The 20,394-nt window shown below is 36.8% G+C and overlaps 2 protein-coding genes across 2 annotated transcripts; both read right to left on the reverse strand.

Moving 5' to 3' along the window:
- Positions 1-1,098: 1,098 nt before the first annotated feature.
- LOC308698721 (uncharacterized protein) lies at positions 1,099-9,545 on the reverse strand. The gene is made up of 19 exons (XM_081378980.1): positions 9,310-9,545; positions 8,961-9,123; positions 8,725-8,874; positions 7,902-8,062; positions 7,585-7,761; positions 7,304-7,445; positions 7,006-7,190; positions 6,782-6,923; positions 6,464-6,624; positions 5,105-5,196; positions 4,757-5,000; positions 4,180-4,342; positions 3,651-3,803; positions 3,353-3,513; positions 2,602-2,778; positions 2,358-2,499; positions 2,091-2,278; positions 1,743-1,884; positions 1,099-1,328 (listed from the first exon to the last, which is right to left on the reverse strand). Exons 1-19 carry the CDS (start codon positions 9,502-9,504, stop codon positions 1,153-1,155), a joined length of 3,114 nt encoding a protein of 1,037 aa, XP_081235106.1. The 5' UTR covers positions 9,505-9,545; the 3' UTR covers positions 1,099-1,152.
- Positions 9,546-10,566: 1,021 nt separating this feature from the next.
- On the reverse strand, positions 10,567-14,551 carry LOC308698160 (cytochrome P450 2J2-like). The gene is made up of 9 exons (XM_081378077.1): positions 14,331-14,551; positions 13,502-13,664; positions 13,260-13,409; positions 13,000-13,157; positions 12,725-12,901; positions 12,493-12,634; positions 12,216-12,403; positions 11,988-12,129; positions 10,567-11,361 (listed from the first exon to the last, which is right to left on the reverse strand). The coding sequence occupies exons 1-9, from the start codon at positions 14,352-14,354 to the stop codon at positions 11,186-11,188; spliced, it is 1,320 nt and encodes a 439-aa protein (XP_081234203.1). The 5' UTR covers positions 14,355-14,551; the 3' UTR covers positions 10,567-11,185.
- Between the last annotated feature and the right edge of the window lie 5,843 nt (positions 14,552-20,394).

A 20,394-nucleotide genomic window follows, 5' to 3' on the forward strand; every position in this document is an offset into this window, starting at 1 on the left:
AGTTTACATTGCGACTTTATTTCACGCAATTCTGACTTTATATCTCGCAATTCTGAGAAATAAAGTCAGAATTGCGAGATATAAAGTCAGAATTGCGTGAAATAAAGTCGCAATTTCGAGTTATAAAGTCAGAATTGCGAGATATAAAGTCAGAATTGCGTGAAATAAAGTCGCAGTTGCGTGTTATAAAGTCAGAATTGACTTTATAACACGCAATTGCGAGTTTATATCTCGCAATTCTGACATCTTTTCTCAGAATTGTGAGATATAAAGTCACAATTGTGAGATATAAAGTCCAATTATAATGGGGAAAAAAAGACGGACTTTTTTTTACCACAGTATAGTTTATATCTCACAATTCTGACTTTATAACACGCAATCGCGCCTTTATTTCTCAGAATTGCGACTTTATATCTCGCAATTGCGACTTTATTCCTCAGAATTGCGACTTTATTCCTCAGAATTGCGACTTTATTTCTCACAATTGCGACTTTATTTCTCACAATTCTGACTTCATATCTCGCAATTCTGATAAAAAAAAGTCACAATTCTGACTTGATATATCGCAATTGTGAGAGGAAAAAAGTCAGAATTGTGAGATAAAAAGTCGCAATTATTATTATTTATTTATTATTCAGCGGCGGAAACTAAGCTTCCATAGACATGAGATTATCGATTTCAGATTATTTATCATGACAAAACCTTGCTTATTTGATGACTAATACCTCTCTCTATGCATTATCTGTTTAAAAACTTGAACTTCATACCTTCACTCACCCCAGAGTCTGAAATCTTTGCCAATGGGTAGATGATTCTGTAATGTGTAACTTGACCTTTTCTCTATTTTTTTTTTCACCTGGAACTAGGACAATGTTCATCCAGCACTGTACTCTAGTAGTTTTTGTAGACTAGGCATTACTAAGCATGTTTATGCATGTTTCATAAATGGGAGTTAAAGCCGGTTTATCTCTCACACCATTTAAACAAACAAGAACGGCTGAACTTTTGCATATAAGCGAGTTAGCAAAAAGGGCCATAACCTTCAGATTTGTTTTCTCGAAGATTTAAAACGTTAAGTGAAACATGTATAATATAATTGTTTATAATACTCTTTATTCGTATAATAGTATTCCCAAAGTGAATATGATTTGTTCAGCGTGCCGTTGCATGGATCTTGAAGGGGTGCGAGGTGCGTGTTACTCCTATCACTCCATCGAGGTCGAGTTTCCCACCCTCGGCGGCTGAAAATCGAAATTTTCGGAACAGACTGACAAAGAATAAGAAGATTTCCAGTCTAGCAAGCTGCTCCCCCAAACAGACCCTCTTTCCTGTGAGAGATAGAGACAGAGTGGGGAGACGTTATGGAAATAAGCATTCATTCAAATAAGTTCATAGTGCGCAGACTGTCGGTTTGACTTTCATTGGCACCACTGTTCAAAAGTTTGGGGTCTGTAAGATTTGAGAATATTTTTTAAATGTTTCTTATGCTCACCATGGCTACATTTATTTGCTCAAAATACAGTAAAACAGTAACATTGTGAAATATTATTAGAATATAAAATACCTGTTTTATATTTGAATATATTTTAAAATGTAATTTATTCCTGTGATGGCACTGATGAAAGCTGAAAATTTGCTCTTATGTCCTATAAACAAATCTTTCTGAGCCCAAACTTTTGAACAGTATTGTGAATGATTCCTAGTGAAGTCCTTTTCTGTGTGTGTTTCTTCTGTCACTTTACCTGCAGAAAAGGGCATGAACGCATCCCGCCTCACAAACTTGCCCTCTTTGTCTAAAAAGTGCCCAGGATTGAACTTGTAGGGTGTCTCCCATTCATTCTCATCAAAAAGAACAGAGTGCAGTATGGGTAAAATTGCTGTACCCTGGTTGAAACGATGAATCAGAAAGAGTCGGACTTCATGTTTTGACAAATGATAAAATTGGTATTTCAAAGCAAAACATTGTTAAACAGCCACATTAACCTCTGTGTAGATAGTTACATTGTTATGGGTTAGGGCCATATGATATTATAATATTTTTAAAAAGAAGATATGCATGACTAATGTTATCTGAATAAAATATCACTCACCTTTGGGATGAAGCACTCTCCAAGGGTTGTGTCTTTACCAGCCACTCGTAAGCCATTCATTGGTACAACATCTCCAAATCTCTGAATCTCATGGATGACAGCTTCAGTGAAGGGCATGTTGGCCTTATCGGCTATACTAGGCTCCCGTGAGCTTCCAATCACTCTGTCTATCTCCTCTTGGACTTTTTCTACAAATACCATATATTCAAATGTCAGTTCCGTATTACTTACATGACTAGATTGTTTAAAGAATAGATTGTTTTTTACCTTGTACTTCTGGGTAAGTGATGAGGTATATGAGACCCCAACATAACGTGGTGGATGTAGTTTCAGTCCCGGCCAGAAACAGGTCTAGAACACATGCAACGATGTTCTGTTCATCAAAACCGTCTGCTGTTTCATGTGGCTTCTGGTCAGTGATGGAAGAAGTAAAATAAGTTGCTGTATTCATACAAATACATTTAAGTTAAACAGGCTTGTAGTCATCCTGTCATCTCAATAGTTGTATTACCTCCATCATCTCTATGAGGAAGCTGTCGATGTAGTCCCTAGGCTCTGAGGGGTCTAGTTCGGCCTTGTGTTTGATAACACACTCCCTTACGAAGGCATATAATAATTTGTAGTTACTGAACATGTCATTGTGCTTCCCTGGAAGGTGCTTCATAATGCCTGGAAATGCTTCATAGAGCTGAAAGAAAGAAAAAATGTTTTATCATGGGTCTGTAATAGTGTTCCAAGACCACAATTAAAGATCGATGGACGGATATATTTATCAAAGGCAATTTTGTTGGTTTTTAGGGCCTTCTTGGACACTTTATCCTAAAATTTGTCCTTTTTCTAATCTTTAGTCAAAGTATAGCTAAATTAAATTTAAAATTGCAAGAAGTAAACGCGAGATATAAGTCAAAATTCTGACTTGCAACTCTGAGTTTATAACTCACAGTTCTATTTTATTCTGACTTTACATGCAGTTCAAAATTTTACTGAGCCCTTAAAGGGATATGGAAAGTTTTGCTTTCCCCAGCAAAGAAAACTTGCAAAACTTGGAGGGGGGGGGGGGGACACTCCCTCCCATCTCATAGTTTTTTCCATCATCATGTCCCTTTCGGGCCTCTATAGAATTTATATCTAAACTCGAAATTGCATGAAAAAAGTCAAAATTGTGAGATATAAATTCGGAATTGTGAGAAATAAAGTCAAAATCGCGAGAAGCAAGCTTCCATTTAAAGGACAATCATCAGAAAGAAAAATAATTCATTTACCTGCCCCCAAATGGAGCCCTCTAATTGAATGCTTTTAGAAATATATTTTAGCATTGTCCTGAACTGGTGGTCAGTATAGTCAAATCTCTGACCAAACACCATTTGGCAGATGATATTGGAAACGGCGTTGTTGAACAGGATTGTTGGGTCAAAGGCAGCTCCTGAGAATAACAAAAATGAAATGAGTTCTAATTATTTACTTTGAACAGATGCTGATATGCAAACTTGTACTCGCCATAGTATACCTTCCTTTATTCCTTTATATTTACATTCGTATGCATGCATTGGTATTGTGTACCTTTCTGTCTGTCCATCTCGTCCAGCAGGAAGCGGCTCTCCTCGCAGATGGCCAGCTCCATTGTTTTCTTTCCCAATCCAAAGTTCCTCAGCGTTGACAGAGCAAAACGTCGCTGCTTCTTCCACATCTCGCCATTACTGAAGAAGAGTCCAGCTGTAGGGACGCGAATAATCAGCATTTAATTATATTCCATGGTACAAAATAGGGCCTAAGTTATTGCGAAGCTTTTATTTCCAATAAATTAAAGACAGTTTTTAATAATCTGAGTAACAGGGTTGAGTGGTTGAGCTTAATGAATGCAGGCAATCCTATAATTGAGGGGGGAAATTTATTACAAAGTGGTTCCAAATGATGTAACTTTTTGGGTTTCACAATTTTAAGGAATGCCACTTTTTTATTTTTTATAGTGGGATTGAAAACAATCCGTCTGTCTTGAATGACAGCAAGACAACAACATAAGTTGTCCAATATAACAATCAACAATGCTTTTTCCTGAACTCTTGTGATAGGTCACAACCATTTAACCTACCACTGCCCGAATAGACTCGTTTTAGCACTGGACTGTCGGGCCGGTCCGCAAAGTTTTCAGCTTGAGTCACCAGGGCCTCCTTCGCCATTTTATAACCAGTAATGAAGACCACTTTGTCTCTTCCTAATCGCAGACTGAAGATATTGTTGTAGGCATGGCCTAGCTGTGAGGAAAACAATGTTTCAGAAGCTTGAGGCATGTGACTGGAACTAATGCAAATCATTTGGTTCATTAAAGTTGTTTTTTAGCAAACTGCAAGCATGGGCTATAAGACATGAACCATATTAATCAGTGTTATATGATTATAGAATTATACCTTTTTAATAAATCCCTTTATTTTATTTACAGTTAATTAGAGTTTTGTTATATTGGTGAGGCTTGTTTGCATGGGTTCATTTTTATATTTTCTTATCAAATATTACTTATTGCTTATCAGTAAGCGTGATATCCACTATCAAATAATCTCTACAGACCATAGTCCATAATGTATCAGTAAACAATTTGTTAATGCTTTTCGAAATATAATAAAACACGTTTTCTTGTGCTACCAACCCAGAAAGCAATGTTGTCTGCTCACCTTTGTCAGATATATATGTGGCTCTTTGGGGTCAACGTTGAAGACGTTTCCTAGGAGTGGCAGAGAGAAAGGGCTTGGTGGGTAATTCGGTGGGTTTCTGTTCTTCAGGTAGTCTGCCACCAAAAGAAAAGCCACTACGAAAAGCAATAGTCCCTTAAAATCAAGATACTCGAGAACTGCAGTTAACGCCATGACAGGCAAAGAAGTCAAATGTGAGGTTAGCAGAATATGTTGAACAGGCAGTCTTTGTCCATGTGTTCAGCCAGTCACTCCCCTCACATTTGGCTCAATGTTTTGAACAAAGAGCGGACTCAAAGTTACACAATATCTTGATGGATTAGACCACACCTGTTGTGCGAGAGATGTGTGAATGTCAAATGTATGTCGGCTAATATGGCCATACGTTTTAATGAGAAGTCTTCCTTAGATTGAGTTATTATCTGCAGCATGAGTGAGAATAACAATGAGGTAGACTATTAGAGTGTATGCCTTGCAGGTTCATTTTTAACCAAGGTTGACTTTTGCCATAATGATTGAGTCCTCCCCACACACATATTCATCCAGTGCTATTTGCTCTTTTTGAAGGTTGAAGGTTGAAGGTTTTGACAGTAAATTTAGGAGCTCATGTTCATTGTACTTTATTTTACAGATACTCATAATAAAGGTGAATCAATAGTGTACTGCTTTACTCGTTTTCAGAAACCTTGTAGGATTATTTGAATGAGGGACGATATCAGTATAACCTGATAAACCCAACGACTCAGCACTTTCTATAGATTGAATTAATGTTTTATTGCTTGTAAATCAATCAGTAAAGTACACTAATGGTCACTCAGGCAAAGGTTACATGAAGAAGATAAAAGTAATAATGAATAAAATGATAATGAGTCAGGGAACACAACTGTTGTAAATGTTTTATCAGATTTTTTATCACAAGAGAGTGTGTGTGTGTGTGTGTGTGTGTGTGTGTGTGTGTGTGTGTGTGTGTGTGTGTGTGTGTGTGTGTGTGTGTGTGTGTGTGTGTGTGTGTGTGTGTGTGTGTGTGTGTGTGTGTGTGTGTGTGTGTGTGTGTGTGTGTGTGTGTGTGTGTGTGTGTGTGTGTGTGTGTGTGTGTGTGTGTGTGTGTAAAAATTTTTTTTTAATCATTATAACATTGTGTATAACAATATTAATATATTATAACTTTGTGTATAAAATGCATAATAATGAGAAGGATGGCAAGCACATATTCATATTGATTTAAAATGTATACATTAGAGTTGCTGTAGGAGAGAAAAAAAATAATGCGTAAAGTAAAGAGTTTACCAAATGTGGCTGTTTTCAGTCAGAACAAATTCTTTCCATGTGTATACTGGAGGTAAGTTTTTAAGGCCGGAGCACATTTCTTGCGTTTATGCAGATTATAACTGGTGTTAGGCATCATTAGTGTTGTTGTACTCGAGTCCGGTCTCGAGACCGATTTCTGCTTTCTCGGTCTCGACTCGGACTCGACCCTTCAAAGACTCCGTCTTGACTCGGACTCGGCATAGGCGGTCTCGTCCCCATGACTAGGCATCATATACTTTAAATGACCTTGTACATTCATTAGTTTATACATGTAAAAGTCCCAGTGTAACCATAAATAAAAGGAAGCTGTGGGTGATATTTCTTGCAGATAAGTTGCCATACTGCAAACACTCCATCCCCACTCCTTTATTTCGTGTGAGCGCAGAGCTTGTACGGCAGAGGTGCTTGTGTGAAGCCCACCTGGCTCTCCAGACTGGGCTCCTCATCAGAAGGAGGGCTGAAACTGAAGGTCTGAAGGAGGATGGTGAGGAAGATGAACAGCTCCATGTGTGCTAGGTACTCTCCTGGACACTGCCTTTTGCCTGTCAATATATCACAGTTGAACTAATCCACTAAGGCTACTTGTCTGAATTACCCTTTTTACAGTATTGGTACAGTTTTTGCAGTCCGAAAATATGTTTTAACAGACAATTGCCGTTGACTAAGATACAGCAGAAATAAGCAATAGATTAACCATACCTGCTGAGAAGGCAAAAAAGGCTTTTCTCCTGCAGAACTGGCCCTCGGAGTCTAGAAAGTGTTCAGGTTTAAAGGCGTCTGGTGTTTCCCATTCATGTTTGTCATACAGCACTGACGTCAGATTGGTGATCACCACAGACCCCTTAATTCAGCACAGAAAGAAAAAAAATTGTATAGTATGTAAGTATTTAAACATTAAAAATAACACAGTAATCTGCTTTTACCTTTGGTATCAAGTAGCCACCAAGAGTTGTGTCTTTTCTTGCCATTCTAGACATATTAAGAGGCACAAGGTTTGCTTTCCTGAGAACCTCATGAATGAAAGCGTTGGTGTAAGGCATGTTTGCCTTATCGGACATAGTAGGTTGACGGGAGCCAATCACCTGCTCAATCTCTCCTCTAACCTTCACTTGTAATGGAAACATTTTAAGAACATTGTTGAGAAACAACAGTGCACAGTAAGTAGCAAGGCTGTTTCTGTCCTTCATTACTGTTCATGTTAAGAATATAATATTATTGTACTTTGAATGTCAGGGTACTTGATCAGGAACAGCAGAACCCATCGGAGTGTGTTGGTTGTTGTTTCAGTTCCACCCTCAAACAAGTCCACCATGCTCCACACCAGACTGCCAATATTAAACCCTGCCTCGCTGTCATTCTTCCTCTATGGCACAGATGAAGCACAAGAACATGAATAAGCAGTAATTTTGCTTAGTAATGAAATTGATTCAAGAACACACTTGGGTAGCCTACATCACCCGTTATTGCTGCAGAACTCTTATTTTATCTTGCCATGTTTTTACCTTCTCAGTTTCTGTCAGGTAGGTATCAATATAATCTCTAGGATTGTCACTGTCCCAGTCTGGTCTGTGTTGCTCGACCTTTTCTTTCAGGAAGTTTGATAACTCCAGATAGTTTGAGATTATTGTCTGATGAGGTCCTGGCAACCACTTCATTATACCCGGGAAGGCATCATACAGCTAAAAAAAAAAAAACATGACATCTTGTTAAAATGATGAGTAATTTCCATGGTGAAATTGTATTTTAAGCTTTGATGTTATGACCCCTATATTTTAACAGTATTTTTTTATAGATAAGCTGTATTTTCGACAGACTCTACCTGGTTCCACACAGATCCTGTAAGAAACACTGACTCTGCACTCATTTGTAGACGCTTCTGGAAATCAACATCATCATACTCATATCGATGGCCGAACACCAGGTTACCGATAACATTGGCCACTGCGTTGTTTATTTTAACCAGGGGGTCAAAAGGGCAGCCTGTGTGTCAGAGTAAAGACATTGATAGAATTATACATATTTATTGAATATTTTGGGATAAGACACTACAGAAAACTTCTGTACAATTTCGCGTTCATATGCAAGGACCATGGTTTGAAAGTCTCACCTGAGCTCATTTTTGTTCTTAATAAATAAAATGCATATCAGCGCAACTCTAATTTCCCTGAAAACTGTTATTCTACATATTAAAAATAAAGGTTCCAGAAGGGGGTTTTACAGTGATGCCATAGAAGAATCATTTAGGATTCCCCAAAGAACCTTTAGGTCAGGGTTCCTCAAACTCGGTCCTGGAGGGCCACTGTCCTGCACAGTTTAGCTCCAACCCTGATCAAACACACCTAGTTGTGAGTTTCTAGTGATCCTGAAGACATTGATTAGCTTGCTCAGGTGTGTTTGATCAGTGTTGGAGCTAAACTCTTCAGGACAGCGGCCCTCCAGGACCAAGTTTGAGGAACCCTGCTTTAGGTGAACAGTTATTAGAAGAACCATGTTTTTCTTAGAGTAAAAAACGTTTAACGTTTAGCGTTTAATATTCTAAAGAACCTTTTTCCATCTTTTGTGCAATGGAAAAATTCCATGGATGTTAAAGGTTCTTCATGAAGCCATGGATGCAAATAAATGACCTTTATATGGGCACTTACCCTGCTCTTCTTTAAAGGCTCCACAAAGGAAGTAACACTCTCGTTGAATATGTTCTTCTAGAGTCTTCCTTCCCTCTCCAAAGTTTTTCAGGTGACTCATGGCAAACTGCTGTTGCTTCCTCCATGAGTAGCCATTGTTAAAGGAGATCCCTTTCTCAAAAAAAAAAAACATTGGTCTGCTTATTGGTAATGTCATTACTGAGTATAGTATATATATAGCTGATGCATACACCTACCTCTGCCTTTATAAAGTGTGTCAAATAAAGGTGAAATAGGGCGGTCGATGAAGTTTTCCCCTTGAGTGATCAAAACCTCCTGAACCATTTTAAACCCAGACACATACACTATTTTATCATATCCATTTCTGAGGCTGAAGATGTTCCCATACTTCTCAATCAGCTGGAAAAGTAATTGGATTACTATAAACAAGTAGCACATGTGAAAATACAAATAGCATGGCAATCTGTATTTACATGATTTTTTTAAATAATATAGTTAAATGTAGTTTAATTAGGCTACTTTTATTATATATTAAACCTAAATGTTATTTGATTATTTCAGTGTCTTAATTCAAGAGTGCCTCACCTGGTCCACAGTTTTATAGTTGACATCTGTGAAGACATTTCCTAAGATGGGTAGTGGCCAGGGTCCTGGTGGAAAATTTGCTGGATTTTTATTTCTGATCAAATCTATAAACAGCAGCATTAAACAAATCAAAAACAAGCAGCTTTTAAAATCCAGGCTCTCGTATAAGGAGTATAAAATCATGGCTGAGTCCATGGACAGCAAACTCTTCTGAAGTAAACTTATTTCAGCCAGACTGTTGTGAATAGGGTGTGTGAGAGAGAGGTCACGTACTTTTTATCTGAAGAAATAAATGTGGGTCTCAGTCAGCAGCAAGGGAGTATACGAACAGTTTGGGAGCCATTATGCAACTATGTTATGTAATGTATGCCTAAGCTTATACTATAGTTTCCAACAATAACACACCCCCAATCCAACCTCTGTATGAACTATACTTTCCAAAAGAATCTTTACCAGAACAAGTCATGAATAATGACTGAATTATACAGTTGAACTACAGACTGAAGAGATAAGCCACACATGCATGCTCACAGCAGATATGAACATATGTGCAATCGGTACAGTGTTAAAGTGTTTTAGTTTCTTGATGCATAATAGCACAGTCTGTGTACATAAAATTACAAAAACATAATATGTGTAATGTACCATATGGCCATGAGTACTTGCATAGAGCCTTTGTTTCTGAACTATTAAGTAGTTGAGAGGGTTGTGAGAGGTAATAAGACACCCTTGTTTTGCTCTTTCCCTCTTATTCTCTGCAGAAACATTGTGAGATTTACTGTAGGCCTAATATGTGGTGCTCCATTTTCAAAATCTAAGAGGTTTTAAATATAAACTTTACTTATCACACTTTTTTTTAACATTGCATAAAATTAATACAATCCATAACATTTTGTTGATTGAACAAACAAACCCATTAAAATGGGACAAAAGAATGTGGACCTCCTGCATATAGAGAGGCACATTTATCAACACGACCTAAATAAACAAGCGCACACACTGAATCTAAAAGAGAGTTTGTCCCTCCTATGTGCAGTCTGTACACTCAAAATGTTTCAGGGTTCAAGAGGAAGAGGCCTCTCATGGGTCTGGGGCCCCAATGTTACGTAATACCTCAGCTGTTGTTTAGTAATGAGTCTGTGACTGAAACTTTCCTTCACTGGGTTATAGTTAAAGTAACTAAAAGAATATTTTTTGTGTGCAACAATTCTATTCATCTATATATTTTTGAATGAAACAGAGATATGTGACAAATATTCAACTCAGGTGTAATTTATTTCCATGACAAATAGCACTTCAGTAAATCATTTACAAAGTTCATTATACATAAAAAACAAGTCTGCAATACAACATTTGGCAGATGCTTTTATCTAAATCGATTAAAGAGGAAAGATCTTTCAGTTTTATGAATTAACCACTCGATTTAAAATCTCCCTGGTCTACTGACATTTGTTATGCATCCGCTTCAAACATCACAATGCTGATGATAACTTTCATCAACTCTTCAACAAGCAAATTTACTTAGACAGTAATGCCATAGAAAAATACAGAGCTACCGCATAAAAGTGCAAGCACAAAATTCTAAAGCACTTAAGGTTTATACACTTTATCAGTTCATACACACATTCCCTGGGAATTGAACCCATGACCTTGGCATTGCTAGTGTCATGCTCTACTGTTTGCTCTACAGGAATTCTAGCTCTTGTAATGAATTTTTCATTTTGCTCTTGTCAAGATTATAATGACATTGCATTTTGAAAAAATGTGAAGATTATGGTAACATAAACTATAACTTGTGGTGTAGTTGTTGATGTTCAGCCAGAAACACATATCAGAAAACATGCTTTATGTCTGATTTTAATGACTTTGTTTTGTTCTAACGTGAGGACACACAAATGCGGAAGGGAGCAGGAGCATATGTGAACCATATCTCGCCCTCCAAACTGGGTTCCTCTCCTGGACATTTGGATATGGTGAATTGCTGCAGCAGGGAGGCGAAGAACAGGAAGATCACATTACGAGCCAGCTGCTCTCCCAAACACGCTCTCTTACCTGTAAGCAAATGTCATACGGCAAAATTACACTTCATATTGTAGCATTGACAAGAATAACAAAACAAACTAGAAGTATGGCATCGCTACTAACCTAGGACAAGTTTTCACTATGGTCACTAGCGTGACTGTTACTGTAGCTTTTCAAGCTTTGATAAGTATACAATTATAACAATAAGCCCAAACACTGGTTTAATGTCTGACAATTGCTCACTAAAATGCTCAACTCTCACACTGTAAGACTTGAACATTCATCCTAATGAATCAGTTCATCCTAAACTCCTCTCTCACGTTGTAACATCAAACAAAAACAACTGACCAATTCGATTCCTTATTCACTATGTTTTCTGACTCGGCTCTGTAAATTTATAGTGTTTATTGCATAACAGCTTGAGAGTTCATTCATTCATTGAGCCAGAAAAACTACTTTGGTTACTAAATTATATACATCATAACATCGGTTAGTTTATTGCCCTCTTAATTCACTTCAGTGTAGGTACATCAAGTTTAATTAGTGTGTTGTGTGTTTGTCTTGCTCTAGTGTATTTAATACCATATAAAAAAAATACATACAAGCATATCACTTTTTGAGAAGTCATATCCGGTGGTGTGTTTACAAAATATTACCTGCTGAAAATACCATGAAGGCATCTCTCTTCCGAAACTGTCCATTTTCATCCAGGAAGTGTCCTGGGTTAAAGGTGTCTGGGGTTTCCCATTCATTTGGATCATGCAGGACTGAAGACAGGTTTGTTGTCATAGAGGTGCCCTAATAAAGAGAGAATGAAAACTTTACTATTCTAGACACGACTAGACCCCAAAATAGAATAGAATAGAATAGAACAGAATAAATACCTTAGGAATGAAGTACTCCCCTAGTGTTGTGTCTTTAGCAACTAGTTTAGGGAATCCCAGTGGAACAACATCCCCAAATCTTTGAATCTCATGGATAACAGCCTCGGTGTATGGCATATTAACTCTGTCAGCCAAGCAAGGTTGACGTGACTGTCCAATCTCCTTGTCGATCTCTGCCTGGACTTTTTCTGAATGGGAAATACAAGTTAGTCCTAAAGTGGGGACATTTATGTGCAATATTCTGTAACCAGTAAATAAAAACTGAAACCACACTAACCCTGTATTTCTGGAAATTTGATCATAAAAAGTAGACCCCAGCGTAATGTAGTAGCAGAGGTCTCTGTCCCAGCCTCAATCACATCTAGGCAAGATACCACCAACCCTTCCATGTTAAAACCAGCCTCAGGATCACTCTTTTTCTTGAGGGGGGAGGGAGGTAGAGTATTGAATTTTTCAAATGGGGGGGGGGGTTGTTCAAACTTTTAATTAAAAAATCCCACTTTAGATACCTTTTCCATCTCAGTCAGGTAGCTGTCTATAAAGTCACGTGGGTTTGAAGGGTCCCAGTCCTCTCTGTGTTTGATGATCTCTCCTCTCAGGAAGTCTGTGATGATCTTATAGTTGGAAAACATCTGCTGGTGGGGGCCGGGTAAATATTCCAAGAGCCGAGGGCACACATTATACAGCTGCAAGATGATATAGTGGGTGATGAAAATAGATTTTTAATTAACTAGGAAGTTAGAATATTAAAGTAGTGTCTAAAGATGCTGTCATGAATCAGTACCTGTGCTCTAAAAGTGCCAGCTAACTGAACACATTCATTGTCAAGACGCAGAATTCTTTGGTAATAATCATCATGATATTCAAAGCGTTGTCCAAATGTCAAACAAGCAACGATATTTGAGGCAGCACCGTGTAAGGTGGCCATAGCGTCGAAAGGTCCTGTTTGGGAGAAAGCATGAATATTTATCAAACTGGCAAATTGTTTTCATGCTTCTTTGCCCCAGTGAACAAAAATTCTCCCGTTTATAACATTTAGTCTACCTTTTTCTGCCCTAAATGCATCACAAAGGTAGACACACTCTTGCTGGATGCTGAGCTCAAGACTTTTCTTCCCTTCTCCGAAAGTCCGCAAATGGAAGGCAGCAAACTTCCTATGCATCCGCCACAGGTATCCATTACTCATTGTTAAACCTACATAAAGTTTGATTATCACTAAGAAATCACCAACTCCATTTGAGAATAAAAATTGGTTTAATTTTAAGCATTATAGTCAGTTTACTTACCAATTCCCTTATAGGTTTTGTGAAACAGTGGGACATTTGGACGGTCAACGAAACTGTCAATGTGAGTAATGAGGGCCTCCTTTACCATTTTATATCCAGACACGACTATCATTTTATCACTGCCCACTCTTAGACTGAACACCTTCCCGTAGACATCAGCCAACTGAAATTCAAAAAATAAAATTCCTAACTTTTCACAGATTTAGGTGAATGCTTTGTGAATACTCTTAGAGCAAAATGTAGGATTCTTTAGGACCAACACGCCCATTATTTTTAAGAGTTCTCCTAAATCGGCAAGGTAGGAGCTACTTTTTATTTTATTTTTATTTCGATTTTTTACATAGCGTTTCAACTTAGGAATACAAAGAAAACCAAACAATACAAAACAAAAACATTAACATAAACAAAGCATAATCACAGATACAGTGAATTATTACAGTGAGAACAATAACAATACACTGTTCAGACTTGAGGAAATCCACGAAGGGCTGCCATATGGTTTGTAATTGGTGATAAAATTTGGACTCCAAGGAACGTATCCTCTCCAGTTGTATGACATGAAACAGTTCACCCTACCAAGCTTTGAAACATGGAGAGTCTGAAGATTTCCAGTTTGTTTTTTTCACAAGAGTCATGCACATCAATAGAGGTCGTTGCTGGAAGTTTGGAAGAGTGTTTAATGTCTCAGAAGATCCGAGAATTGCAAGACCATGGTCTGGCTTAACCTCCTTTTGAAAAACTTTTGTGGAAAAAAGTTAGGGGCAACTTAGGAGCAACAAATGTAAATTGACAGACATGCAAATTAAAAACTTATGAATTTAGCTACTACCTTATGCATGGTCCTAAAATCCATCTTAGTGAAGACAGTCCCCAGGAATGGCAGAGGCCATGGTCCTGGGGGGAAATTGGAAGGATTCTTATTTTTGATAATATCAGCAATGAGCAGAAATACAAAAAATAAAATGATCCAGCTTTAAAAAAATAAGTTGTCAAATAAGATTTGTAAGAACATGGTGTTAGGGGAAATGACAGGTTCCCTTTGTCTTGTTTGAGTTTTGGTCTGTAAAGTACTTATGTACAGGACTGGGAAATGTAAACACTGGAGGGAGGAGCAGAGGGATATTACACAACATCTGGTTCCAGGAAGGACAGATATATATGGGCGTTTCTTCAACTAGGGGCACTTTTAGGCTTGTGAAGTTGATTAAAAAAAACTTGTTCAAAAGTCACGTAACACAGTCTCGTAAGTTTAAACAATTTGTCTAGTTTTAAGGTCTGTAAGAGGACAAACTTAGATTACAAGAGAAATTGTTAATATTTTAAATTTTTTCCGACCTGCAATGGACAAATGTCATTTCCACCACATCTCTATACAGCTGTTATTTAAAAACAGAATAACTTATGCCACTCAGGAATTGTCTAAGATCATTTTTTGTAACTAGTTTTATCAGTTTTTCATTTGTCAATGAGATAAATTAACTGCCCCAAGGACCAAATGGTGAACTGTACACCTGTCACACTCTGAAATTTAATTTTGGTTAGGGCAAGAGCTTATTAGAAAATAAATAAACTTGAATTTTTATATTAAGTAGAGCATGATCTCGTAAATTGTGGATACATTTTTAATGTGTGATGAGAACTTTTTAAATGCTTTTAAAAAATGTGTGTGGTGATGGAAATGACAGGGTGGTGGTGGAAATGACAATGAATTAACGTGAATGTAGAGAAACAGTAATATTTAGAGAAATATTTATTTGAAAAATATATTTTGAAAACTCTTAAACTCATCACACTCAGTAAACTCAATTCACAACATCAATCTACTCTTGCAATCCATATCAATTGTACTATGTAATCATAAATGTCATTTCCACCACATGCTGTCATTTCCACCACAGAGGGCAGTGTGGTGGAAATGACATTTCTGTAGTTTTTTGTGAAAAAAGGGAAGATAGCTTCACTGATCAACTTTGAATTAATACAAAGCATTTCATGCATGCAAAATACTCTTATTTAACTTAAAAAATTTACTTTTTAAAAACACCCTTGAAGGTACAGAATGTTTCCACCACATGCTGTCATTTCCACCACAGAGGGCAGTGTGGTGGAAATGACTGTGGTGGAAATGACATTTCTGTAGTTTTTTGTGAAAAAAATGGAAGATAGCTGCACTGATTAGCTTTGAATTAATACTTAGCATTTCATGTATGTAAAATACTCTTATTTAACTTAAATTTTTTTACTTTTTAAAAACACCCTTGAAGGTACAGCATGTTTGGAAATGACGTAGAATAAATATATTAACTGATCAAGCAATATTTACCTTGATTTTTCTTATTTGTTCTTGATGAACATTTAAAATTACCTCCATGCTCAACATGTGCTCTGATGTCTCTGAACATTTCCATAGAAACCACCTAAACAATCTTTCACACAAACTTTTTAAAGGGACATTACAGTGTTGTGGTGGAAATGACACCAATACTGTGCGACAGCTATATGTTGTATAAAAAGTAATATTGATGGTGGTCACACATTAAATACTATAATGTATTTTAATTATTTTACTAGTGCTTAATTTAAGTATATTAATAGTTACCAGATAAGTCATACTTTTAAACTGTATTGTCATTGTTGAAGTTAAAAAGTCTGGGTGTGCGACAAGGAGAAAACAGTGATTTTGACACCTATAAGGAGGTTGAAGAAATCATAATAGAAAGGTAGCAAAAAGTTTTTTAATGAGGTTTTATTGTTAGTTTCAAAAAGAAAGAGGATTTTGTCCAAAATTGTATGTATTTTTTTAAATATGACCAAAGTACATAAAAGTGCCCATAGTCTAAGAATCACCCATATATAAAACCTTATATGCAATGTAAATGTTTTTTCCTGCAACACGCATAGTAATATAATTTGGCTATTCTTTATCTTTTCCCACTCTTTCATATTCTTTGGTACATTTTAGTGTGTACAGTCATTACAAGTTCATTGCAGAGTTCTAAGGGGAATCTGAACAATTATTAACCTGAATCTGGTCACATGCATGTGCATTCTTATTGTCTGGGCCTAGTAGGCCTGCCTATCTCTCTGTCTATCTGTTCTGCACATAGACAGGTCAGTATGCAGCAGACAGAACACCAGAAACATAACCTGCTTTACAACAGTTATGCTTTACATTGGCCTATTTTTATTTATTAGGGTGGAGGAAATGATGAAGACACTCTGTCTGTGTGTTCTCAGATAGTTGCTGATGTGAATGCACTGGGCTTTTTATTATGGCACACATTTGAATGTGTGGCATAAAAAAAGGGACTGGCCCTTACACATCTCTTTTATTGTAGGATTTCTCAAAACCTGCCAAAGGTTGTGAAAGATATGTTTTCACAAAGATATCGTCGCTGTCCGATGAAAACCGCGTATGTCCATTTTGCCGATTTTGAGATTTTTCGACGGATAGAATGTCCAGGTTCATTTCCGTATACAGTATGCTTCACATATCTAAATGACCTATGAAAAGTTGTGAAATCATGTCATCTGATTTTCACGTATATCCATTTGGTGTCAATGCTGTCAATCACGCCGCGTATCTCCCGCCCTGTGGAGGCATCTCGCGGTCTAAGCGTCTCTGGAAGCTCAGCATTGGATAGCCGAATAACTCTGTGAGGTAAAGTATCAGCAAACGTTTGTTTTTGACAACTGTTCAAGTTTATTATATATTCGCAATATATTCACAACTGTTATTTACCAGTAAATGGTCTAGACGAAGTAATTGTCACTGTTTATTGTGGAGATGTTAACGCACGGGCCTGTTAACTTAAGCAATACTTTTAAGGTAGTCTAATATTTTTCTGACTAATAAATTACTGACACAGTAAAGGGTAGATTTAAATAAAGTATAACTAATTTTAAATAAAGAAAAACAAAATTTAAATAAAGAAAAAAACTAAATTTAAAAAAAGAAAAATTAAATTTAAATAAAGAAAAAACTAAATTTAAATAAAGAAAAATGACATTTAAATAAAGAAAAAACGAAAATTAAATAAAGAAAAAAACGAAATTTAAATAAAGAACAACGAAATTTAAAGAAAAACGAAATTAAGTTATTTTATTAAAAACGAGATTAATTTAGATTGATAACGGGTAAAAAGGCTAATAGCCTACATGTTGGGTCCGTGTACTTTTTCGTCCATTCATTATTCTATTTCGGAATGAAAGATGAAATGTAAAAAAAAAAAAGCTGCAGCTTTTTTTCTTTTTTTTTTTTTGTTTAAAAGAAAAAAACAGAAATGGCTGTATTTTTTTTGTACATAGCATAGCCTACTTTGTTATGATTTTAGTATCATAATGATTAATAAATGCACGCACAATTATCCGTGAACTTGATTTGAAGCCTTTCAACTTGTGTGTGCAAAATTCAGAATTAAATGAATGTGCAGCAGTTTGTACAAATAGAGTCTGTAGGTCTACTATGCTGTTGAAAGTATGAAAAGTGAACAGCACGAGTAATAGGATGCACAATTTGAGACGGGTCAGACATGATTTTGACCACTTCATTAAGTTTTGTTTTGTATAAAACCTTTCTTTAAAGTGAATTTCGTTTTGTATAAATTGTATCTTAATTTTAATCAATTTTTCATCAACCATGGATTAAATAAATAAGCAAATACCGGTATATAGCAGACAATATAATCATGGAGACGCCCGCGCGTTCACTTGCATTGCACGTTAACTGGAGCGCATCTCATTAACGAAACTCAGTGTATGCCTCACACAGACATGAGAAAGACATCAAATAGGCTACACAAAGCTTGAAAGGTCTTTAAACGAAATAATTTAAAACGAAAAGAAAAAGGCAACTCTCTGATTATGTATGATGATATATGATCATAGCCTAGCCCTAGCCTATTTTGTGAATTGTTCATTCCCGGTTGGCACACATTTTGCTGCCCTTACAAAAGTGCCGCTCTAGGCAATTGCCTAGTTATATGGACGCGCCGGCCCTGGGGTCAGCAATGAGTGTATTCATTGTCCCTTCATAGTTTGCAAGAGATATTTAATAAACTGAGCGTATTTAATAAACTGAGACGTAGGCTATTTAATAAACTGAGCGTATTCATCTGTCAATATGAAACGCGACTTGGCCATTCTAATTAATGATCGGAAGAACGCGTATCGACCACCGTTACTGTAAAATATGCACGTATGTCCATTTAAACTCGATTTTGGTCAAATGTGGATTATATCATTACACTGGCAAGAATATGGCTACATTTAAAAATGCCATACCAAGTATGACAACGCTATGTTCATATGCTTTTAAATTATGGTATTTTTTTCACTTCCTGAAAAGTAACCGTTTTGGACATACGTGATTTTCATCGGGCAGCGACGATATGTTGATCTACATTTATACCATAGGCGTCGATTTCGGGGGGGACGGGGGGGACGTGTACCCCCCGGTTTTCCTCATGAGTCATTTTGTACCCACCACTTTTAACTTCCCTCCATATTAATTTGACTTTTGGTTCGATTTTTTGACAGTTTTCAGTTGGGAGGAGCATGAGAGAGAAATTTGGTAATCATTGTCTGACCCAACAAAAAAACATTATAATATTCGTTTTATTTTATTTTCCATGTTCGCATTTATGAGGGAAAAAAGTTTACGGTTACGGACGTAAAGCGGTCTGAAAGCGGCACTAAAAGACTGCTTTAAAACTTTCACAGACACCTCAAACAGGGGTGCGTTTCCCGAAAGCATCGTTGGCCAACTATGGTCGCAAGTTCATCGCAATGTCCATTGAACTCTATTGGTAACGACGGAACTTGCGACCATAGTTGGCCAACGATGCTTTCGGGAAACGCACCCCAGAACAGCTGCCTTTCTTTAAAGTGAATTTCGTTTTGTATTAATTATATCTTAATTTTAATCAGTGTTTCATGAACCATTTGCCTGGATTTAATAGCCTATATAGCTAAAAAGTAAATATAGCAGAATCATACGGTGACGCATTGCACATATATTATTTTTTCACCTCAATTATGTCTAATAACGAAATCTTATGTCGTTTTAAAATAACGATGCATTTTAATTGTTTATTAATGAGCTAGTCTTTTCTAAATCAGTGTAGGCTGCCTGCATCTCCACATCTCCGCTGTAATGTAGCCTAGATGCGCCTTTTATACGGACAGGATTACATAATCAGATGGTAGCTACCGTATTTGCTTTCGATTGGATTTTTTTTTCGTTGGTGGACATTTTTTTTATTAACTTTATTGTTATATTTCTCATGTCTGTGAGGCTTGTCTACTCTATACACTGTATGTCAGTTCATTTTTGAGGCGCGCTCCATTTCACAGAGATCATGAAAGCGCGCCCTGTTCGTTTTCTTTTATTTTACAAAAGCACACCGTTTTATTGTTGTTGTGAGTTTACACAAGTAAACGTAGTTGCGACTGATGTATTATTATTTTCTGTATGACCAGAAATGGAGTATTTTAAGTTGTTTCAACTGTTGATAGGAAAATGCGAGTGATGGCACCGGCGCCTCTATCCATGTCATATAGTGCGCGCTCCACACTCCGCACAAACACTCGGATATGCGCTTCATAACAACAAACATTTAGGTTAACGTTAGAGCGAGCGGCCATGCCAGACGGATAATCATCTTCATGTTTAACTAATCAAATTCTGTTGCATTTTCTTGCGCCAGTTTGAAAAGGGCGTCTGAAACACTTAGCCTATAGCTACAGATAAACGCCAAACGCTGGTGTTTTTCTTTAAACAAATTCGTTTAGGCTTTAAAATAAATATTTTTTATGGGCTAATTAATGCCACAATAATTTGTTTATTTTATTGGCTAATTGTATTTTTTAATTTTTGTTTTGCATTGAATACC

This window comes from Scardinius erythrophthalmus (assembly GCF_964197995.2).
Source record: "Scardinius erythrophthalmus genome assembly, chromosome: 11".
NCBI lineage: Eukaryota > Metazoa > Chordata > Actinopteri > Cypriniformes > Leuciscidae > Scardinius > Scardinius erythrophthalmus.